This window comes from Buteo buteo, chromosome 12, assembly GCF_964188355.1.
Source record: "Buteo buteo chromosome 12, bButBut1.hap1.1, whole genome shotgun sequence".
NCBI lineage: Eukaryota > Metazoa > Chordata > Aves > Accipitriformes > Accipitridae > Buteo > Buteo buteo.
The window spans coordinates 16416990-16436234 of NC_134182.1; the positions used below are offsets into that span (position 1 = coordinate 16416990).

At 39.9% G+C, this 19245-nt stretch overlaps 1 protein-coding gene across 13 annotated transcripts in view; it reads left to right on the forward strand.

Annotated features, from left to right (window-relative positions):
- The window catches only part of PPM1B (protein phosphatase, Mg2+/Mn2+ dependent 1B), a 63087-nt gene extending 57089 nt beyond the window's left edge, over positions 1 to 5998 (forward strand). For 6 of the 13 annotated variants that reach the window (XM_075042824.1, XM_075042832.1, XM_075042826.1 and 3 more), the window contains one exon: positions 2342 to 4147. In XM_075042824.1, the coding sequence (XP_074898925.1) occupies positions 2342 to 2644 (303 nt within the window). In that variant the 3' untranslated portion in view covers positions 2645 to 4147. The other 7 variants (XM_075042830.1, XM_075042831.1, XM_075042833.1 and 4 more) reach the window with 4 other exon arrangements.
- The last annotated feature ends 13247 nt before the right edge of the window (positions 5999 to 19245 follow it).

Genomic DNA, 19245 nt, shown 5'->3' on the forward strand with positions numbered 1-19245 from the left:
TTTGCTAAATCAAATCATATGTCATTAAGGCCTGCTACAGATAATTTAAATTTAAATGGACAAAATTCTTATGCCCTTAAACATTGTAAATCCTGTCCCTAATACATAGCAGCCCCTTTTGTATACATAATTTAACAGACTAGAACTTCTGTCAAAATTGAATGCTCATGTTAAGTATAGCTAGCTGTTTTTATGGTCAGTAGCCCTAAGTTTAATTAGAATATGAAGAAAAACAAATGCTAACTTGAATAATAATCATAGTTTTCAGGGTCCTGTTCTAGCCACACATCATTAGAGAGAAATCTGTGTTATAGTGTATATATAGTGTATAGTATAATAAAAGGGGCAGTTTCTGTCCTCCTGTTTGCCTGTGGGGTTTCTTGTCTGCTAGCACTGAGGGAGACAAGGGAAGCACTAAACAGCCTGCCATCAAACAGGGTGCAAAGCAAAGCAGGATGTGAGTTTGAATGTCAAACACTAACAGCACTGTTAAATTGACTCCTACTAGCATTGGAATTGTTTAGGAGTCTCAGGGCTGCTATCATATTGCTTATTGCTTTTACTCTTCAGTGTTGCATGGGAGCAAAAGTATTCACTTCATTCTGCCAAAAGAATTTTTAAAGATCTGAATATTGTGAAATGTGGAGATTCAGGGTGTATGTTTGCTAATGTCAACCTTGGAGCAAAACTGATAGGGTGAAGGAACTATTGAATTTAGATGTTCTCTGAACTTTAAAAAAACTGGAATTCTTCAGCTATGCTGCCTTGTTTAATATTAGCTAGATAAATACAGAAGTAGTATTTTTTTTTGTCAAAACCTAAGAAATAGGATACATCTGTAGCCTCATCTTGATGCCCTGAGTTTTCACTGACTTTGTGCTCATGAGGCATTAGAACAGTCCCATTTCATACATTGAAACTACCTCCTTTAACTTGCTTCTCCTCACGGGGCTCTTGAAGAGCTATCTGAATATGAAAATGCTAGTACATGGGAGTCAAAACATCTCAAATGAAGACCAGCAAACCACACTAGGAGTATGTCTCTATGCAACAAATTAAGCTTAGAGGGATAGCTTTATATGCAGTAACGTTAATTTTTGTGGTAAAATTGTCCCCTTCTTAACTTAGGCTGTGCTAACCGGTGTTTCTATTCCAGTAACATTACAGCATCCAAAATCAAAACCCAAGATATTGTCTTAATACTGCTATTAGCCTTGTAAATGAGTGACTGCAACATTTGTAGTTTATGAAGCTTTTGGACTAGATGACAATAAAATGAGGTCAGCGTGAGAACAAGGCAGTCTGGATTTTGCTTCTAATGTATTGCAAAATCTGCCAACTTCCAGAGATACAGTTGCGTTTGTCTAGCTTGATAACTTGCTAGATATTAATAATTTAAATGTACTATTCCCTTAAAGCAACAGTACTGCTCTAGCACTTAAAATACCTAGTAGCAGTGTCAGAGCACTGTAACAGATGTGCAAGTCTATCACAAAAAAACCCCTACAAACCCCCCAATTTTTTCAACTGAAGGCTTGTAGCCAAATAGGTGGTTTGCGGAGGAGACCTTCATTCCTTAATCAGTGCTTGTTACTCAGATTTTGTGCTATAGATTTAGATTTGACTTTAAATAACTGTTCTACCTGTTAATTTTTCTAGGCAATACACATCTGCCACGAATAGTCTTATGTTGTTCAAACACCACCACGCCTGGTGCTGATAAGTAGCTGCTTGTTTCTTTTATGGCAGCATCATGCTTGCAAAAATCAGGGACTGTTTTCTAAAACACTCTGAGCATTTACTTTGATGTGATGCTTCAACTAAACTGCTAGCAGTAGAGTCCTCTATTCTCTTTAAGTTTTTCACAGAACTGTGTTGCTATTGGCTGTGCAGAAATTCACAATTAAAAATGTTGACCTGATGGCTAAAGAAGCTTAAATTTTCAAATTTTTCACTGACGGCTGACCAAAGTTGTGGGGATTATCAGCTATATTCATCAAAAGACAGTTTGAATCAAGATGGGGTTAATTGAGAGGAGGTACCATGCTGACACTTGCTCAAAATAAATAGAAATGATTAAAAATGCTGGTTTAATAGGTATAATTTCTTAAATTATTATGTTGTATAAAATAGGCAAACATGGATGATACTGTTAGAAGATGTATGTTGCTAATAAGGTGGTTTATATCCAAATAGAGCAAAGTTGATGTTTTCTCAATCAGAAAAAAAGTTTTGGTTTTTTTTGGTTTGTGGTTTTCTTGTTTTGTTTTTTTTTTAATGTCGTTAGAAAATATTATAGTTTAACTACTGATTTTTTTGGGGTCTTGAATCTTAAAAAAAGGACCCTGGCGAAGCCGAGGAAAGTGGAACGCAGGGAAAATTGGTGGAAGCACTCAGGCAAATGAGAATAAATCATAGGGGGAACTACCGCCACCTTCTGGAAGAGATGCTGACTAGTTACAGGCTAGCTAAGATGCAGGAAGAGTGCACTGCTGAATCAGCTGCAGCATCTACTTCAGATACTCATGCTGGACCCAGTGACCCCGTACCAGACACCCACACAGAATCTGGGAATCACCTTGCTGAAATACAGAGCTCAAACGAAGATTCAGGGATGAATGAGATGAGTGATAAACAGACATAATGTTTTACATAGTGGATTTAATGCTTTGCTGCACTTGGCCTATTTTCCTTTGTTTAGATCTCAACATTTGTCATGTCTATCCTAGAAGTCTGTTTGTTTTTACTTTAGTTATTTGTACAGATTTGTTTATACAAAGCTCTTTTTTTCCATAGAAGTTCAACTACTATGGTATATTATAGTAATTGCATCTTATGTTGCGTAGCAAGCAGTTAACTTCCCATTTGAGACTTTGAATTTTTTTAAATCCTGTGACACCAACAATAGGAATCTAACATGATAATGCAAAAATAAATTTTAAAACTTTTTCTTTTAAGCCCGTTCTTAAATAATATTGATGGTGTATGTTTGCTAATTGTAAAGTAATTCGCATCACAATTGTATCTTTTGTGCAAATTAATTGAATTATACAAATTCTTCACTCTTTTTTTTCCCCCCAGCATCATATACTGCATGTTTGTATTTGAATTGTGTATAGTTTATATTACCACTAAATTACAAAAGCTATTACTTTTTAGGTTGTCACTTGTTCTTCATGAAATATGTTGGATTTTTTCCAATTTAGATTGTATCCACTGTTCACCGTAAATATCGATTTTTCTAGATGACTGTATTATTACTTCGCAGGTTGTAGTATAACACATATCCAGAAATTAAAATGTACTTAGATTTAGTACTTAGTGTCAAGTTCTAAGAATTTGTGTTTAAGTGAAAATAAAGAATATGCTGTGGAATAATATCTGTATGCATATTGACTCTTTTAAGCAAGTAATAAACTTCCTTTGAAATGCTATCATTCCGACATGACTTAACTTTTCATAGCTTCTGATATTAACTTAATGATGTTCATTAGTTTCTACAAATACTTGAGTCGTTTCTCAGGTTCGAGTTAAACATCAGCCATATAAATGAATAAACTGGCTATTCTACCTAAGTTTACCTTCTACCAAATATTTTCCTTGTTTTTTGGTGTACCACACATGTATGCATGTGGATTTGGGTAGATCAGTGATGATACTGGGAATTTACAGTGGCGGTAACTAATCTGCTAATAAGTTAAATATGGATTTCTTCTCAGCAGTCAGTTCATAATATAACACTTGCACAAAAATTTCATTGTTCAAAATAGGTACAAATATCACTGCTTTAATGAAAAAGAACCATGGGAATTTCTTGAGGACCAGGAATACCTGAAGGGCCGAATTCCTTAATATTTTACAGATCTATTTTTTGTAGTCCATGGATGTAGTATCTATGATTTAGTACAATTTTAGATAATACTTGGTTTTAAGTCTTTATGCTATAGTAGCTTTACTGGGTTCATGTTTTTATAAAAGTAAATTCCTTCATGAATTTGAGGAACAGAGAATGTTTATGTGTGGAAGCAGGCAGGTATGGAAAAAAAGGAAAATGTCATCTGTCTTACACTAGTATTCTACTTAATTATGCCACTGAAATCCAAAGTGCAACAAAATGTTTTCATTTGTATTGGTGAGTAGTAATATTTCTCCTCTTCTCTTCCTGTAGGGTGCTGGAGATCTAGAAGATCCGTGGTAGCCTTACAAATCTACTAAAATGCTTTTGATTCTGAAAGGGGGAAAAAAAACTTTAAAATCTGTTTTCTTCAATACAAGGGAAAAATTCTGGTGGATTTCCAACATTTTGTGAAACGGGCAGAAAGATATTAGAATTCTCCATCATTCATTCATTTTTGTGTTTTCTGATATTGCCACTCTTAGCATTGCCTGTACTACAGTATTCTTACCAGCCTCAGGCATACTGATTACATCCGTAATGAACTTTGGCCCTAAAAGGAAGCAAGGAATGATTCTCTCAGCAGATGGATATATGTACCTGAGGTGCATGGGATTGTAGGTGTACTCTGAAGATATGCTATGGCTAAATGAAATGTGCAACACACAAGCGTTGAGAGAGTACAAGTAATTGTTTGAGACGTTACTTATTTCACTTTACTGAGTTGGAAGGCTTTGCAGCTCTGTGGCTTGGAAGTAATTTCAATTGGGCAATACACTATCAGATGTGTATTTTATTTTTTTTTAAATTTTCCAGTTTTACCTGTATTACCAGACCATTAGGTTTCCCTGCGGTGTCCAAATTGTGATACGTTGCCTACTGCTTGCTTGAAGATAAGTGTATTTGGCAATAATATATGAAGATTCTAGGCATCTAAAAACCGTAAGAATTTTACGCATGTGTACAACACACCCTTAAACTCTTGCTAGAGAAAATCTTTTAAAACCAAACTGATGAATTTATAGTTAGTAGTGACTTGCTTTGACATCTCTCACAGCTGCAGGTTTTTTAAAAAATGCTGAAAATTTGCCTTTATTATAATGTAAATTGTGATTATTTTTTTGTTCTATATGTGGTTTTCTATAGTTTTTTGATTTTTTTCAGCTTAAGATACAGACAGAAGTCTTGTGTAATATGGGTATAATTTTTAATTGTTTGCATTATTTTCAAAGTTCAAATTATCACTTTGAGATTACTATAAATACACTTAAAATTATCTATTTTAAATTAAGGAAATATTAGAGATATTTTCATGGGTTCAATGACCTTTCATTTTATAAGTAATGGGCATGGTACAGAGTGGCTGTCATGTAAGGTACTTGAAGATTCTTAGTTTAATTCTATTTTTGCAATAACCTTGACTTTTTTTCTGACTTCTTTGAGTTGTGCATGTAATGAGTCCAGTAAATGCTGAAAATGGGGAAGAGTAAAGTATTTATCTAAAATAAAAGCTATTGGGGAGGGGAAACAATGAATGTATCCATCTGTACATGATTTACATGCTGTGGATGCCTTGTAAACATTTTCCTATTTGTTTAAACTGTGTTTCAGCGAGGATGTAATTGCCCTTGTGTGTAGTTTTAAGCTAATGACAGTCATCAACTGGTTTTGTGTGAAATGGAATTCATGGTATTTTTCTGTAACTTTATCCCCATGGTGAGTCTGTAACAACCACATGCTCTTTCATACTGGTGCGGAAGGCCAGCTTTCCCAATCATTTTGATTCACTGTGTACCTGATTTTTTTTGGTCTAGAGAGGATTATTGCCACAGTATATTTTATTTATTCATTAGATTTTAGCCTTGTAAGTTAAAGTGTTCTAAATGATGATGTTAACAGGTATTTGTCCCTTTACTGGTTTTTTTGGGGGGTTGTTAAAAGATAGGGAATGAAGAATGCAAAATGGTTTATTGTTCAGACTGTCCGCTCTGGTCCAACCCTGTACTGATAGTACCTTCCCAGTATGATATTGTGATGTTTCATACAATACAGTGAACATAACCAACTTGTTATCTTCAATAAAGGATTGCTAAAACAGTGTAATATGCTGTATATTTTCTTGAGAAGAATTTATCAAGAAGATGCTAGTCTTCTATATAAAAAGACAACCAAATAGGATTTATGAGGGGTTTCTTAGGGATAGATTCGTGTTTGTTCTCTAGCAAATGCGGCTCTTTTGTCACAATAAGCTGGAAGTCTCAAAGTGGGCTTCTCTGTGGGAGACAGAAGAGTACAAACAACATTTAGAGCTCATAGGGCTAATCCATCCCAAGTTCAGCTGGAATAAATCTTATTCCAGCTATGGGAGAGCGTTCATTTAAAGTCTAAAAATTCAGATTAAACTTGACTTTTCAGTCAACTCATTTCTTGAAGTTCCTTAAAGATCTGAGGTTAGACCTAAAAAGCTTTACTTTTGTACAGTGTTTATAGAAATTTCTCTAAGGTTAATGCTCTCATGTTAAAACTTCTACTTCAATTCTAATACCTTGTTCCACTGGTAAGAGTTGTGGTACTCCACAGGCTCCAGTCCTATGAACGCTTACATGTGTGGGTTTTTTACATCATATGGATAGTCTCCCTGAAATAAAAGGGTTTATGCTTTTATTACATAGAAGTGAAGCATGCACATAGGTTTTTTCAAAGAGAGGGACCATAGCTTGCAAAGCTACAATGCAAAGACATTTTTTTTTTTTTCCCATAGATTAGTACTGCTTTCTGTTCTGGATTCTGAATTCTAATCATGGTTTTAGTTTAGTCAAAATACTGTTCAGATTTCAGCAGCCTGGGAAAAAAAACATGCTTGTTGACTTTGTATTCTTAGTGTGAGAAGTCTGAATGTTTGATAAAATTTGTTCATGTATTTGCCTTGTCAATTTTAACATTTATTTTAAAATTATGTTCTCTTAAATATATTGCTACCTGCTAACTAACATAAAGATATTTCTGTAGAATGTTGACAGCGGGGAGTGTCTCTTCCACCTCAGGTCTTTCTGACATGTCAAATTCAGTGATTCTTTTCTTATTATTTTTATGACTTTTCCTGTATCGGAGACAAAGTAGTCCATGTCAGTTCTCAAATCTGCTCTCTGATAATCTTGACCAAAATAAAGATTTGTTTTTAGGTGATCCTCATTAACATGTTAAATGGAGTAGGCAATAAAGAAATGGATGCAAATATAAGTGGTGTCATCCTGACCTCCTTAAAAGGCTCATATGAGAGGTTAACTACAATGAGAGTCTTGTCTTAATAGACTGGATCTTCACGTGCTTATTTGAGGTTATGCAAACCTTTGCAGGACTTGGGGAAAGGATCCATATTTTTCATGGCCCTTATGTGAATCTGATGCTGATGTTGCTAATTAGGTGAAGGAGTTAAAAAAAAAAAAAAAGCCCAAACAAATTGTACACTCGAAATAGGTAAGATGTCAATTTTTTTAACGCATCGCAGCCTAGCTATTAATAGCTACATAGCTTCTTGGTATCATGTATAAAGTGAAGTTTTAAGTCAGCCACTTAATCTGTGAGCTTTCTTACACTGTCAGCTATAATCACCAGCTTAAATCTTAAAAAGTAAAATTAGTCCCAGAAAACCAGTCATTTTTCTTTGGCACTTTAAAGGTTCATAGTGGAAGATCAATAGGAACTCGAACGTAGTTACAGCATTGAACCAAGCTTTAGTGGGCAATTTTTACTTTTGGAAGATGAGGCAAAAAAAACAGAGCTGCCTGACTTTAGGTATCAGGTGTATTCTGGCAGAAAAGCCACAGTGCCAAGCAGTTTTTAATCTGTCAACTAATTTGGGTGTTGTTAGGCTAAAAAGCAAACTTCAGATCTAAGGATTGTCTACTGAAGACATGTTGCTTTTAGCTCTTTATAGTTGTTTTTAGCTCTAAAATAAAAATTAAGTCAGAAGGAGGTGGCTCCACTGGTGCAGGTGAGGAACTACATGGGATGCTCCCAGAGATGAAGGCAATTTGACAAAACCACGAGAAAGTACACAAGTCACTGAATTTTTGCAGTATAATCTAGGTAAGTATGCGATTTATGCAGCTGAAACTCCACCTGGGGTCTCATGTGTCTTTGTAATCCCTTTCTCTGTGTGCCAGTCTGATCTTGTCTGGCTCATGTTTATTTGGACTGTTGTACAGATCTGGCTTGGCTATGCTTTGCTTGTACCATTTTGTATTCCTACCTAGCTGCTTCTCTGTTGATCAAAAGACAAGTAGCTTTTTCACTTTAGCATGGCTGCGCCTCCTGTCTGTGTTTAGCTCAGTGCTTGAGGTCATCTCTCATTTCTATCATTTCCTTTGTTACATGCTTAATTGGTGCTGCTGTGCTTTGCTCTTGCTCTTTTTACATCTGAAAGGTCATGTTACCCCAAATACCTTATCTTTACTTCTTCAAAAACCATCTTAAAGCTCTCCTTTGCTGTGATGCCTGGATTTAAAGACTGATTTGGATTATTGAGAACTTTTCTCCATTGATCAGTACTTCCTGCTTCTGTCCTTGGCTGTCCTTAGTTGTCTATATGCAGCTTGACTAGGAATTCCCGACAGAAAAAGCTTTGCTGTACTGTTGCTGTGATTAGCAACTGTGAATTAACATCAACTAATGGTTGCATCAGCACCTGTTTTTAAAACTTGCCAAAGACTGATAAGGATTCAAGTCATGGAAGTGGGCTTTTGTAGGAGAAAAAAACAGACATTCTCCATCAGTTTGGTAATCTTTCCCCGAAAGCAGTTGCTCTTCCTGGTAAAGGAAGAAAACCACTGTGTAGTAGGAAGATGCATTCTGAAGACCTGTGGCAACTAATGGAAACAGTGTTGTTGGGAATAATTTTTTCCTGTTTTTTCAAATCTATTTTGGAAAGGACTGTTACCCTGGGTTTCTGCTTTCTCAGACTTTGGGAATTCAAGGTGAGTTGTGGGAAAGTTTGAGGCTAGGTTGTAATAGTGTTTGGTGTTCTAAGGACTCTGCCTTTGACCTTTAAAAAGTTGGAAACAATCCAATTGAGTCTGCTCATTAAGATCTTGGAAGTCAGTCTGGGCTGTAAATATAGAAATACTGGTTTTTCTGGCCTTTTTCAGGCAGCTTCTGGATTCCGTTGGGTAGTTACGGGGTGTTTTCAAACGTATTTTTCAGAGAACTTCTATGCAAAGTTATGTCAGAAAATGACCAAATGGGATCTGCTTTTATCACTTTGAAAGAGCTGCAAAGCTTAAGTGAAGGAAATTGGACAGAAAATCATAGAATGAAAATTCTGTGTCTTGTCAGATAAAACACTACTTTCAGGAGTTAGTGTCCAGAACTTAGAAAGGGTACCCAAAAATATTTGGGTATGTTATATTCCTTGCAAGAGTATGTATTTCTCCTTAAAAATAGAACTGCCGTTTTAAAGAATGTGCTAAAAGAGAAGCTGGTGAAAACATACCTCTCTACACTGATGTATTTTAACCACTTTGGGGCGGGGGGCTGAACATGTAGTTTAGTAAATATCCTACATTTAGAAGTTAGTTGGAAACTGAAGTAAATGCATACATGTTAAAGTCTGATTGCATTAATTTTTTTTTGTAAGGAAACTTCTTAACACTATTCCCATCAAATTCATCCTGTGAATATCATTTCTGTTTTGGCAGGTTACTCACAGGCAAAAAGATGGATGTCTGCTTAATAAAATAATCTACAGTATTTAATTTGTTGCTCTTAGGAGAAACTGCGGAATGTGTTCTGAGATTATTTTTTTTTTTGGATCCTTTATCCAATGGTCAGCTTCAGTTCATAAACACATCTATGTTTAAAGGTGCAATATGGATTTTGGCCTGGGTATGTAAAGTGGATGTGTTTTTCTAGTGTGGTTAAAATAATGATAATAATGATGTCTCAGTTTAGAGAGCAGAGAATGTGTGAAATCAAACCAAAAGACGTTTTCCAGCTCTCCCAAATCTGCATTTAATTTGGAAGGTTATAGTTGTAGGAAATACTCTGCTAATGCAAACAATATGAGAAGTGATTAGAAGTGTGGTGCTTTACAACAAATTCTCAGTCTCTATTTTTGGTCATGGACACCTTTTTTCATCATACTGGGTGAGAAATTTTTAAATGGTGAAGTATATTTTACATTCATCTCTTCATTCCTACTTACCTTAAAAACATTTAGCAAGTTCCATGCTGTTGCTTCAGAGATTACAGTTACTGCATTTAAATTCCCACTCAACTTATTAGTGGGAAAAAAATGCAGGGATCCAAGTGTGTGAGTAATTGTGGCAACTTTTTTTACATGCAGTTATTCTATTTCAAGTGTTGCTTCTGTGAACTAAATGAAAACAAAAGTTATATCTTGTAGATATAACTTCTAATATGGTCTTAGTAGCTCCTGTGCTTTGAACTGCATTAAATAAAAGGTTTTGGATGAAATTAAGGAAATGGAGAAAAAATTTGCAAAATGGGTATTGTTATCACTGACTTAAAGATGTTGTACCCCTGTCTTTCTATTCAGCCTTCAGTACTCAAATGTTTGGAAGATGTTGTTAAAATGCAAACTGTTTTTGTTCTGAGTGGATTAGAGTCCCACTGTACTCAGTACTACAGAGTCCTAGACAGCATGGCAGAGCTAAAAGCATGAGAATTATGAGACCGTGCCTCTGTGATGGGTTAACCCTGGCTAGATGCCAGGTGCCCACCAAAGCCGTTCTATCACTCCCCCATCCTCAGCTGGACAGGGGAGAGAAAAATATAACGAAAGCTTGCGGGTCAAGATAAGGACAGGAGAGATCATTCACCAGTTACCGTCACAGGCAAAACAGACTCAGCTTGGGGAAAATTAACTGAATTTATTACAAATCAACCAGAGCAAGGTAATGAGAAATAAAACCAAATCTCAGAACACCTTCCCTCCACCCCTCCCTTCTTCCCAGGCACAACTTCACTCCTGGATTTCTCTACCCCCCCCCCACCCCCCCAGTGTGGGACAGGGGGATGGAGATGGGGTTTACGGTCATCACACGTTATTTTCTGCCGCTTCATCCTCCTCAAGGGGAGGGCTCATCACACTCTTCCCCTGCTCCAGCGTGGGGTCCCACCCATGGGAGACAGTCCTCCATGAACTTCTCCAGCATAGGTCCTTTCCATGGCGTGCAGTCCTTCAGGAGCACACTGCTCCAGCGGAGGTCCCCCACGGGGTCACAAGTCCTGCCAGAAAACTTGCTCCGTGGGCTCCTCTCTCCACAGATCCGCAGGTCCTGCCAGCAGCCTGCTCCAGCACGGGGTTCCCACGGGGTCGCAGCCTCCTTTGGGCACCCACCTGCTCCGGCGTGGGGTCCTCCACGGGCTGCAGGGGGACAGCCTGCCTCACCATGGTCTTCACCATGGGCTGCAGGGGAATCTCTGCTCCGGTGCCTGGAGCATCTCCTCCCCCTCCTTCTTCACTGACCTGGGGGTCTGCAGGGTTGTTTCTCTTGCATGTTCTCACTCCTGTCTCCTGCAGCTGTTTTTCTCTGTCCCAACTTTTTTCCTTCTTAAAAATGTTATCACAGAGGCGTTACCACCATCGCTGATTGGGTCGGCCTTGGCCGGCAGCGGGTCCGTCTTAGAGCCGGCTGGTATGGGCTCTCTCGAACACAGGGGAAGCTTCCAGCAGCTTCTTACAGAAGCCACCCCTGTAACACCCCTCCCTGCTACCAAAACCTTGCCACACAAAACCAATATAGCCTCATATAATGAAGGACAGACACTTGCTTTAATTATCCTTGGGGCAGGGGGAATGGGTATGTGTGGTAGTTGTCACTCCACTACTTGAATGATTGGGGGGAGTGGGGGTCGGGATTTAAATGCACTGTGTGAATACTTGCTGAATGTGGGATTATGTTTTTCTCTGGTTCACCAGTATAAACAAGCTAAGTGCCTGAAACTGTTACGCAGATACATAATGTGATATATGCCAGCTGAAGAGCCCACACAGTTCAGTGGATTCATTAAATTCAAAATAGAAAGGCTGGTATTCACTGCAGGCAATGCTTTCTTCACCTTTCACCAAGCAACACTTTCACCCTCCTAACTGGATCCTTGAATGCCAAGTGATTCTGAAACAAAACTTGGTTTACGTGGTGTTTAGAGGTTAGTACTTAGAATTAGTTTTTAGCAGTTCTAACTTATGGAAAGTAAGGATTGTCTTCAATTTCAGTCTTTGTATGTTCAGGTGAATACAAAATTTGAGATTAAGTTCTGCTACCTATGTCCACGCTGAATGGTACGTATATCTTTGGAAATGGCTTCTTAGAATTGTGAAATGTTTCCTTGATGCAGAGGTCTAGTTTGTGCTGGCCAGAGAGCCCCTTCCTTGAATATAGAATCTTGCATGTACCAGCTCTTGCTGTGGAGCATGCTAGGTCAGTCCACCTGAATCAGAGAATTGGGTTTGGGTTGTGTTTTTTTACAGAAATGTGTACTTCCAATTCTTTGGTTTCACTCCCAGTGTTCACATTGATTTTTACACACTCTTGTGTTCCTGTTGCTGGACTGTTATGGTCCAATGTGGAATCAATGAACTATTGGTCACAAACAGCCATTGTAAAAGCCTTGGGATGCAATTCAGTACTACAGAGTGAAGCTTTCTGTACAAAGACCGGGGATTTCTGATCTGAACACCAAGTCACTCCTGAGTTTATAGCCATCAAAACTTCAGTAGTAGTCTTTCAGGGTTTAACACTATGCTGAACATTCCCAGCTCATACAAGGGTAAAATCAAGGTCTGGGTCTTTCACTGGCAAAGGTTTTAAAGACTAGGCTGGAAAAGAAAATTCTTTGAAAATTGTCATTCTCTAGGACAGAAATGTGGATGAATGGATGAATGCTGTGAAGGGAAGAGTGGTAACAGTGTAAACTGAGAAGGGTGCAGTTATGTGAGTGAGCTCCATCCTGGAGAGGTAACAAACCTAGAGTTTACTTTAAAGTAATTTTTTCTATGGATGCATGACAGTATAGTGTTTGATCCTCTGTAGGGGAGGGTATCCAGAAGGAGTCAACTCTGCATTCTTGCAGCTATGATAACAGCAAGAATTAGAGAATAACTGTTTTCATTAAAAATAGTAGGAGAAGCTAGCCATGCTGATCACCCATGGGAGGCAGGGGCTAGGTACCCCCTTCCCCTGAAACCTACCCCTGAAATGTCATGTGGGCCAAGCAGTAGCTAATTACAGCTTTTAATGCCATTAACTTTTAATCACATAGTCCATTAGTGGACTAAGACTATTAAAAAAAAAAAAAAAAAAAAAACAAACAAAAAACCTCACCAAACCACGTCATGGCATCCCATGCAATTACATTTTGCCACCTCCCAGGACTTCAGACTGCAGGTTGATGGCAGAACCTCATGTATGCTCAGGGATGCCCAGGATAAAAGACACTGCGTCAGAAACTTGTTCCTTGAGAGCATCTCTCTCAAAGGCTGCCCTCTGTGTCAAGGAAGGACTTTCTTAGTGCTGAATGAAACACAGCTTTAAAGGTCAGACTATCCATCAGTCTTGTGGGAGCCACTGAGGAAAAACTGCCAACCATAGTGTTTGCCTCTTTATATGGGTGTAAAACTTGCCCTGATTCTGTAAATAATGAGTTTTTATTTAGAGGTGAAGTGCATTATGTCAGACCAGTTCCAGTGGTAACAAACCATTTAATGAAAAAGCATTAAGCAAGAGAACTTCTTAACGATAAACATCTTCCTATACTTAGCACATTAGGGTGCTTAATCACCCCTCTGTTTTCAGTGTAATTTGTATGGTATCGAGTAACTGGCAAGCTACTTGGCATTTGTATAGCATCAAACAGCAGACTACTTAGTCAGTCAGTGCATCTAAATAATTACATATAAGAAATACTTGTAGAAATTAACCCCTCGATCTTATAGAAATAACCATGGCAATCTGTGTGGAGATAGCAGCTATTACTGCCCACATACTGATTCATTTTGTTTCCATATCTAACACTGAGGTAAACAGTAACTGGCACAGAATATGAAGTGTTTTCTTTACTATTTAATGTTTTTCAGTCGATTCTGCTAACGCAGTTACACTGGCTAGTTACTCCTGCTAAACTATAAAATTGCTCAGGAGGGAACCATTTCAGAATTGCTTGAGAGGAAGCCAGAAGCATAATTCCTGCATACATAAAATGTATTTTAAAAGGAAAAAGTTAAAGCTCAGTGGGAATTGTTGGTGACCTGCCTCTCTTAAGATGAAGTTTACAGTTTCCCTTTATCAAATAATTTTAAGGCGAGCAACTCCTCAAGATGAGGAGAGAAAAAAAATAGGTCTAGAATAAAAACAAAATACCTGTGTGGTTTTATTTTTAGTCTAATAGGAAAAGCATATAGGAGGGGGTACCAGATTCTCGGGCTTGTTCTGCAGTGTCTGTGGTAGTTGATTGTCCCAACTTATTTTAAGCTCCTTGGCTGTATTTTCCATCCAGGTTTTCTAGAAGAATTTTTAGTATTCAAGGTCCAGGTGTCCAGCATAAGCATACCTGTGCTCCACTGGTACCTGCTGTGCTTCAGCTCTTCTTACGTAGCAACGGAGAGTTGATATGAAATACCATGGAAGTCTGACTGTAAGCAGGGTCAGTCTGACTCTAAACACCGTACGTTTACCAAGACAGCTACTTCGTAGTTTCTAGGATGGTTTATGTTCTGGTTTAACCTTAAAATAGAGTCTGTCCCCCTATCTTTGCATGCCCTGTAGCCACTGGAGGAGGGTTGAGGTAGTGCACACAGATTCATCTATGCATGGCCTCTGGCTCCTGCACGCTGTGTTTATCTACCACAGCAGCATAATCCTCCTTTTTCAGCTGGATGCTTGGCAATTAAGATGTGGTCTGTCCTACTTAAAGTATAAGTAAGCCTTTACTGTTTACTTGGGGATCACATTAGGACAAGAGGGGCTCTTCTGAAGACACAGTTCCTGCACAGGAGGGTTTGCAGAGCAGGCGTTGGCTGTTGTGCTCCTGCAAGGTGCTTGAATAAGGGGAAAGCAACAGTTCCCAAACCACAGGCATGGAGAGCAGGGGCAGCTTCTGACTACTGAAATATTAAATTGGCCTTTATCAGTTGTAAGAAGTACGCATAGGGAGGGTAACTTCCCTATATCTCTAGATCAAGTGCACGTGTCCACGGAGGCAATTGCCACCGCTAAGTTTACTGGCTTAAATATAAAAGTGAGGGCTGAAATACCTGGAACCAGAGTTTCAACAGTGTTTTGGGTAGTAGTGATGTAGGACTTTGGTGAAGTGGGGTTAGTCCCTGATCCTGATTCATGCGTGATTGGGGGTAAGCTGTTAACAGAATTTAAACCCTCTCCCTGTCTTTGGTTCCAGCAGCATTTGTGGGTGTGAGACTTAACTGCTTGCTACTCCCAGAAGTGAAATGATAGGACTTTCTCCAAGGGACGGGTAGGAATTTACTAAAACAAATGAGAGATATGAAGGCTACGATTTGACTGAAGAGCTGCTCTGGCAAGTGGTTGTACTTTTGTGTCCTGGCCCCTCTTCCCACCTCCCCTCTTTTCCTCCTCTCTGTGTGGGCTGGCTGAAGCATTGGTGTGGTCTCATGGGGACCAGGTGGACTAGGAGTAGAACTGTTTGAAGAATGAAATTGGGGTGTTTTTCCCAGCCAAATCTTTCCCAATCCAGTTTGCTGCACAGCTGCTTAAATACTTCACCTGGCACATGGCAGGGGGCAATGCAAGGCAGGAACAAGCAGTCAGGGGTAAGAGTTGATTAAATTAATGCTAAATGCTGGTGAATTAGACACAAAACTGCAACTTCAGTCATGGTCATGTAGCATTGCCTATTGAGCAGCTATTTGTTATGATAAATTACATGTCTGTGTCCCAGTGATTTGCCAGAGATGTCTTCTGGGACTTGCACAAGTGCTGATCCATGTCTCAAGTATGTATATGCTCTGACACCCACCTTCTCTCATTGTATGCCCATGCTGCGAACTGGTAAATATGAAGGTCCTCAAACTCGGGCTGTGTTCTTTAAAAGAGATGTTGACTGTGACTTGAGGCAAGTTGTGCACGGTTGTATTGGGTGTGTATGGCAAGGTTTTGGTAGCGGGGGGCTACAGGGGTGGCTTCTGTGAGAAGCTGCTGGAAGCTTCCCCCATGTCCGACAGAGCCAATGCCAGCTGGCTCCAAGACGGACCTGCTGCTGGCCAAGGCTGAGCCCATCAGCGGTAGTGGTAGCACCTCTGGGACAACATATTTAAGAAGGAAAAAAAGTTGCAGGGGGCACAGAAATGGCAGCCAGAGAGATGAGTGAGAACATGAGAGCAACAACCCTGCAGACCCCCAGGTCAGTGAAGAAGGAGGGGGAGGAGATGCTCCAGGCACCAGAGCAGAGATTCCCCTGCAGCCCGTGGTGAAGACCATGGTGAGGCAGGCTGTCCCCCTGCAGTCCACGGAGGTCCACGGTGGAGCAGATCTCCACCTGCAGCCTGGGGAGGATCCCACGCTGGAGCAGTGAATGCCTGAGGGAGGCTGTGACCCTGTGGGAAGCCTGTGCTGGAGCAGGCTCCTGGCAGGACCTGCGGACCCATGGAGAGAGGAGCCCATGGAGCAGGTTTTCTGGCAGGACTTGTGACCCTGTGGGGGACCCACGCCAGAGCAGTCTGTGCCTGAAGGGCTGCACGCCGTGGAAAGGACCCATGCTGGAGCAGTTCGTGGGGAACTGCAGCCTGTGGGAAGAACTCATGTTGGAGGAGTTGATGAAGGACTGTCTCTTGTGGGAGGGACCCCACGCTGGAGCAGGGAAGAGTGTGAGGAGTCCTCCCCCTGAGGAGGAAGGAGCAGCAGAGACAAAGTGTGGTGAACTGACCACAACCCCCATTCCCTGTTCCCTGGTGCTGCTTGGGGGGAGGAGGTAGAGAAAATCAGGAGTGAAGCTGTGCCCGGGAAGAAGAGGGGGGGGGACGGACGTGTTTTAAGGTTTAGGTTTTATTTCTCATTGTCCTACTCTGATTTGATTGGTAATAAAGTAAGTTAATTTTCCCCAAGTTGAGTCTGTTTGGCTCGTGACAGTAATTGGTGAGTGATCTCTCCCTGTCCTTATCTTGACCCATGAGCCTTTCATTATATTTTTTCTCCTGTTACAAATATTCTGATAAGTTAAAATTTTATATATAAACTGGGTTTGATCAAAAGGTAAAGACTGTAGAATATAGGGGTTTGAAGCTCGCAATGTAGTCATCAAAACTTAGGAACATACAAAATGTGCTGTATACAGTCATAAGAAAATAAGTATTGTCTAAAATTAGTTAACCATAGAAACTTCGACCGATTTGTTAGTTTGTAGTGTTTTGTCCTAAGAAACTAAGAGAGATCGTTATGGACCTTAGTTCTGTTGCTTAGAAACCCCACTTTGATCAAGATTCCAGTTAGTGGAATTAAGTAAGATTAACCAATGAATGTTTTAGTATAAGAATATTGATAAGGTGGTGTGACTGAGGGCCAATCACTAGAAATGTTAAATTCAAGAATTAACATTGAATGTACTTTTATGTAAATCTTATACATGATGGCGAAAATCATACTGCGCAGAATCACATAAGAGAGGTCAACTATCGGACAAAGTGAGGAAGACTATGGAAGACCACCAGAGGGCTTCTGAAGACCACCAGAGACATCACCACGCCTGCATAAAAGGGACATTTACATATGCTAATGATTTATCGGACAGTTGATGATTATGTATGACATTTCCCAGAAATTTAGTGAATATGTATAACAGGTGTATATTTAACCTGCATGATTAAACCAGACAGGTGCACACACTAGGTGGAGTGATCCCCTGTGTGCCCAGCGCTGCAATAAAGAAGTGCCTGCTTCTTAACTTCTCATTGCTGTTAAGGAGTTTTATTCTGGATTTCGGCAACACTCCCCTGTCCAGCTGAGGAAGAGAAGTAATGGAGTGGCTTTGGTGGGTACCTGGTGTCCAGCCAGGATCAACCCACCACAACAATGCAGTCATGGTGTGCTACCAAGCAAACCAACAGTATGGCTGGCCTTGGCTCTGCAGGCTTATGTGTCAGGTGTGATGTTACAGAGAGAAACAGAAAAAGGAGAATGAAGCACTAAAATCTTATTCAGGTGTCACTGTTAACACTTTGCTGTTTTGTCATGCAGTTGTTTTCTAGCATGAGTACATCCTTTGTATTTTCTACAAATGCAGGAAGGTTGTTCCCAGTTCCCATTAGCATGGTAGGAAAAACTTGGAATGAGCCTGCCTGGAAACTTTTACAACTCTACTGATACGATGCAATGAAGAGTCATTAGATGGGAGCCTCTTTCAAATAATTTCCCACTTCTGAATTTTCTGGCAATACTGCATTACAGACACTGAAACTACTGCCATTATTTCAAATTGCTCTAGCAACTACCTGACCCTGCACGGGCTGAAGTTGCTGCCAGGCACTGCTTTGAGTAAGGGGAAGAAAAGTATTAAATCTGTCAGAGAAAAAGACGTTGTCTTAGCTTAGCTACTGCAGCAATAACACATTTTTGAATCATTTGAATATTGCATGCTAGATTTTTTTCAGTCATTAGTTTATAGACTTCTCTCATTGTTTTCAGCAAACATAATAAATACTTTTTTGAGGCCCAAACCAACCTTTTCTCCTCTGCAGTTGCCCCCCCCCCCCCCCCCCCCCCGTGTTTCCTTTGGTATGCTTGGGTGGAGGGCACTGGCTGGAGGGTATGTCTTGGTGGATGTGGGCTTGCAGGCTTCAGGGCAGCTGGGGCTTAGGTCATGCAGATGTGTAAACCTGTGCATGCTTGTGCAGGCTTTAGACAATGCTTTTTCCTGGCTTGAGTAGTATAAAGGGGGGAAAAGAGAGAAAAGGGAAAGGTTGGTTTCTTGTAAACTAATTAAAAAAAAAAAAAATTAACAGTGGGTAGTGGGTTTTTGTCTTGAGTCTTGCTTGTGCCTGTGCAGAGCTATCCTGTCCTGACCCGGGGATAGCTCTGGGTGTAGCAACCTGTGACATGCTGTGAATTGCAGGATTGGTATGTGCTTATCGTTACTGCTTAAGAGTTGTGGGTGGGCTGGGTTGGGTTAGTTGTGGGGGGGGGGGGGGTGTTTTTCTGAGCTGTGAGAAACAAAGTGCAACCGGCCTTTGTATTTTTTCTTCTTAGTTTGTATTATTGCTTTGGGGCCAGAAGTTGTCAATACCTCATTCTCTTGCTGTCCATATTTAAATTACTCATGCTCAGACTGCCTCAGGCAGGGGAGACCATGACCAGTCTGGA